The 4,775-nt window shown below is 51.0% G+C and overlaps 1 protein-coding gene across 1 annotated transcript in view; it reads left to right on the top strand.

Annotated features, from left to right (window-relative positions):
* Hjurp (Holliday junction recognition protein) overlaps positions 1–4,775 on the top strand; it is an 18,695-nt gene that overhangs the window by 10,544 nt on the left and 3,376 nt on the right. The window contains exons 3-5 of the mRNA XM_029564119.1: positions 1,513–1,568; positions 2,746–2,838; positions 4,181–4,259. Of these exons, the coding sequence (XP_029419979.1) occupies positions 1,513–1,568; positions 2,746–2,838; positions 4,181–4,259 (228 nt within the window). The remainder of the gene's footprint in view (positions 1–1,512; positions 1,569–2,745; positions 2,839–4,180; positions 4,260–4,775) is intronic.

Below are 4,775 nucleotides of genomic sequence, written 5' to 3'. Positions count from 1 at the left end.
CCTGTAGCCCCAGCTGTCCTGGAACTCACTATGTAGACCAGGCTGGCCTTGAACTAAGAGATCCGCCTGCCTCTGCCTCCTAAGAGCTGGGATTAAAGGCGTGCGCCGCCACACCTGGCCCCAGACTCCATCTTTAAAACGGAAGTGAGGTTAAAACGTCAGTGAGGTTCTCACTAACACCTTTGTGAACTCTTCAGACCTCCCTTGGATTTTATCCTCTGCTCTCCTAACGGTGTGTGAAGCTTCTGGAAGTTGTGGCTGTGCCCCTGCTCTCCTCTCTCGTCCTCCTCCTGTCAGCCTGCCTCCCAGCCCTACCCTGCACAACTTTCTCAGGAGTTGGTCTGAGTGCTTTGCATCACACCCTAGACCCTGTGGTCTTCCTGCTTAAACAAACACCTCATGTCTAAACTCAGTATATCCAAAGGAAGTCAACCCAGCAGACCTGCCATGCCCCCTCCACTCCCCCCATGTTCTCTCCTTATGAGCCAAACCCACAGTCCTCAGCCTCACCCTCGCTGCTCATGTCCAGAGTGTTGCGCCTTTTACCCCTTGTTCCTTCTTCAACCCCAGCTCCTTTCTCCAGAATCCGGTCAAACCACTTACTTGAAGGACTGCTGTGGTTCCTGGAGTGTAAGGCCAGCATCTTGAACAATGTCTTTAAGACCTGCCTAACTGCCTACACCTGCCCTGATTGTCACGGGGACCCTCTTCCCCAAGACAGAGCACTCGATGTTACCTCTAAGCTCTTCATCCCTGGATCCTATAGCGATTAAACACTGTGATTGGTTTCTAAACAGCAGCCTCTGCTTCAGACATCAGCCTTTCCACTCCTCTGACCCTCCGCCCAGCCCTTCTCCTGAGTCCTCACCCACAATTGACAGTCTAGAACACTCTTTGAGTCACTAAACTGAAAGCCAGTCTTTCAAAGTAAAGGTAGAAAGAAAACTTTCATGGTGATACTGCTCCCAGATGCTGCTAGCTTACCAGTATTGATTCGCATCCTAGCTCTACAAGCACTTAGAGCCCTGATTTCCCTGAATGCTCAAACGCTTGGAAATGGCTAAGAGCTGCATTGTTGGTGGTAGTTCCCATGAGTGCCCATGCTATTTAAATTAATTGAAAGTTAAAGATGCAGTTCCTCAGCCTGACCAGCCTCATTCTGACTGTTTGATAGCCCCAGGTAGCTGACTTGGCAGCAGGTGGAGGCTCCAGTTGTCCCTAGGGAGTTCCATCTGTCTGTGCTGGAGTGTCAGCATCTCAGATCAGACATCACTGGAAGGCCTACAGTGTTAGAGAAACTGCTGCTCTATGGCCACAACTTGACTCTGTTCCTGTGTCTGGACTCCTGGCGATCATGAACAGTGGATGGCTGTGTCCTATTCAAAGGGAGAATTCAGGAACGACATAGATTTTTACTATAGACATACCTGAAGTGATACAAAAACCACTCTTGGATGGTCTGTGCGGTGCAAACTGTTCTAAAAATTCCATTGTAATTTCCTTGGCTTTTAGATTCAGAAGTGGATGCAGCTTTAGACAAAGAGGATCTGTTTGCTTGCGCCTTGAAGGTAAGGAGCTTAGAGGGACAAATGCGCAGCCTCAGGCTTCCGGTGCCTTTTCAGCTGCCAGGGACCAGGTAGCCTGGGGCAGGATCCCTGCCTCCCTGGGCTCTCGTCCCTTTCAGATCCTCTAAGGCACAGGTTCTTCCTTTTCAACCTGGCACTCGGCAGCCAGTGCCCGCTCCCTCCATTCTGCTGGCCTAGCATAGACAACTGTAATCCAGGGGGGATGTTCATGTGCGACAGGAGCTGCCAGCAGTGTTCACTGCACACCATTGGCCTTGACTGGCTGCTGCGTGCTGGGGGTTGGGTTCCCAGCCAGCCTTGCCTGCAGACAGTGTCATGAGAAAGTATTTCCAGGTCAGCCCTTGCAAGTCCATCTACTCATAAGGTCACACAATCGGGCAGCTGTCGCTGACCTAAACAGTAAGTGTCCTTTGTGTCTTTCCCTGAGTATCCCTGGGGTCAGAGAATCACCTCTTTCATTAAGTTCTGATTCTCACCGCCCAGTCATTGGAGTAGGTGACACTTGTCACAGAACTTAATCACTGGAGGTTTCCCTGGCTCTTGTGGCGAGGACTGTCAGGCACTAGAGTACTGGGTCCTGCATTTCCTCCGGAACTGCTTCTTGTGAAGAAGCTGCCTGACCCTGTGGTCTACTGTCTAACGAGAAGCCAGACAACGACCTGAGGGAAGGGCGGGAACGCTGCTCTGCAGGCGCTGGCAGTTGGGGGAAGTGAGGCTTCTGCTGCACTTAACAGAGGTACAGCTATGTGATGTGTGTTACCCCATCTGATCCGGAGTCTCCATGCAGGACAGAGTGGAGGTGGGAACCCTGGGTCTCCTCTAAGTTGGCAGTTGGGGTTGTTACTAATGATTGGGCCCTAAACTGTCCCACCAGTGTTGAGACTATCTTGTTTTTTTCTTCTCCTTTTCTATGGGTGCTGTCAACATCCAGCTTGTGTGTTCTGGGTTTTGTGGGGTGTTGCTTTCTCCTAACTGGGTAAATTCCCTGTGGTCAGACAGTGTCCATGGAAGTCAGCACCACCAGCAGCTAAAAGCAAGAAAGTAACTTTGCATAACTTCCTTTGAAGATTCATGAGCTTCCAGATTGTTCCAGAATTCATGACTGGAGGTAGCTGGCAGCTCTAGGTATACAGGTGAACTGACTGCTCTTTTTGATCAGCCTGCAGTGCCTGGGAGCCCCTTGGAAAATGAGCTAAGAAGGAAATACTTGACCCAGGTGGATGCTCTACTCCAAGATGCAGAGTATGTGAAGGTAGCTGTCTCTATGCATATGTTATATGTGTATGTATGTATGTATACGAATCAGACAGTAAAGATAAATCAGGCACAGCATAGTTGGAATTTTGTGTGCTCCCCTTAGAGCCTCTTGAAGGTATTTTAGTAATTATTTCCATGCTTTTTTCCACATGCTGTCAGACTTTTACTGTTCTTGAATAAATACTCCGGGGACCTAGAACAGTGAACAGCACACTGGGGACACTCAGGAGATAGAAGTCATGCCAGGGGAGCAGGGGGTGACTCCATTGTCCACTGTCCTGGGACAGGTAGATCCAGTGGAGCCACAGACTCCAAGGGCAGCTCCAGCTCTTGGACAGACAGGCTTAAAGCCACAGAGTTGGGGAAGCAATAGCTCTTGCCTTCCCTTGTGTGGCCAATTGCAAGGTGAGGCATCTAGTCCTTGTCCCAACCTGCTCCACCTGGTCTGAGGTACTGTGAGAAGGGGGCAGGAGGGAGACAGCTGGAGTGGCCTGAGCTGCCAGCCTCCCTGCCCCTTGCCCAGCATGGGTGCCCTCTGCTTCACTGCAGTGCTTTCTCAGAGCTGCTGAGGATGAACAAGCTTCCTTGTCCAGGACCACCTGCGTGGGGTGGTGCCACCCACTGTGGGCATCATTTCATAATCAAGACAGCCCCACATAGACGTGCCCACAGGCCAACCTGTGAAAGACAGTCACTCAGTTGAGGCTTTCAGTTGATTCTAGGCTGTCAGGTCAACAGTTAATGCTAACTAGGACAGCTAGTTTCCCAAGTTCTGTGAGCAACTTTCATAAAATAAAGGATATCCCAATACCTCGTACCAAGCACCGAGGAAACTCCGTCACTCAGTGGCAAAGTCTTCCTCTCAGTCAGGCTCCAAACTGCCAGGGGTCTGTCTCCTTGCTCTGCTGTTAGCCAGTGCAAACCTGGGTTTGGGGACCCTGGTCTATGTGCTGCTCCTTCACTAGCACCACAGGTGATGTCCTTAGCACTGTGTGATCAGAGGAGGGGGTTAGAATTAGGCCCGAGTTTATAGCTCCCTGGCTGTCCTCTCTATGGCCCCTAAATGTTCTAATTCAAGTGTAGACAAAGAAAACCCACCAATGGCCGGGGAGGGAGCAGAAAGGTGGCTGTGCCCTTGTTGACAGAGTTCTCAGATCTTCTGGGCCCCTCCCCTTTGTGGCTTGAAGCTCGAGCAGCCACTGTCATGCTAAGGTCAAACTTGTGTTGAAGGGGAAGTGGCTGACACCATCCTTGCAGGATAGTGTATGGTCAGGGAGAGTCTACCTCCATAACCAGGTCTTGACATCCAAAACTCTAAGCATTGACTTCCATTTCAGGGCGTAGAGAAGAGAGATGGAAAAGATACCCTCATGGCCCCGGTGCTTTCCTTGACCTCCTCTGTCACACCAGCCCCTGGTAAGTATGTGAGGGGTGATCTTGAAGGAATTGTCTTTCGTCTTTGGTGCCGTGGGGCCCTTGCCACCAACCATGGAGGGCATTGATTTGCTGCCGTGTTTCAACATAAATTAGTGACATACACACATCCTAGGAAAATTGAAATTTGGGTTTTGAGGCGGTCATGGCACACCAGTTGTCTGTTGCTCTTGACCCTCACAGTCTGAACATGTTGAGTGTAGATGCAGAGGAGCGGCACAGTGGCCTTCCTCCTGATGTCAGCATGTGTCATCATCACCTCACTGACCCTCCCCCCGCATGTCTCACATGTGCCTCCCAAGAACAGGGTGATCCTCCCCTTCAGCTACAGCAAGTTGAGGGTGTTCCAGGAACTTCACACTGATGCGCGCAGTCTTACCAGTTGAGCCATCGTGTCCTCTGGCTTTTTTTGTGTATCTAACAGTGGCCCCATGCAGTGCCCCCCCTGCCGTTGGCTGCCACCAGTCGGGAGCAGCTCTCCTCCTCCTGTCCACCAGT

The sequence above is a fragment of the Nannospalax galili genome, unplaced genomic scaffold (assembly GCF_000622305.1).
Source record: "Nannospalax galili isolate Female #2095 unplaced genomic scaffold, S.galili_v1.0 scaffold771, whole genome shotgun sequence".
NCBI classification, from domain to species: domain Eukaryota; kingdom Metazoa; phylum Chordata; class Mammalia; order Rodentia; family Spalacidae; genus Nannospalax; species Nannospalax galili.
The sequence above is the reverse complement of the archived record's forward strand: the minus strand, read 5'-3'. Positions and strand labels throughout refer to the sequence as shown.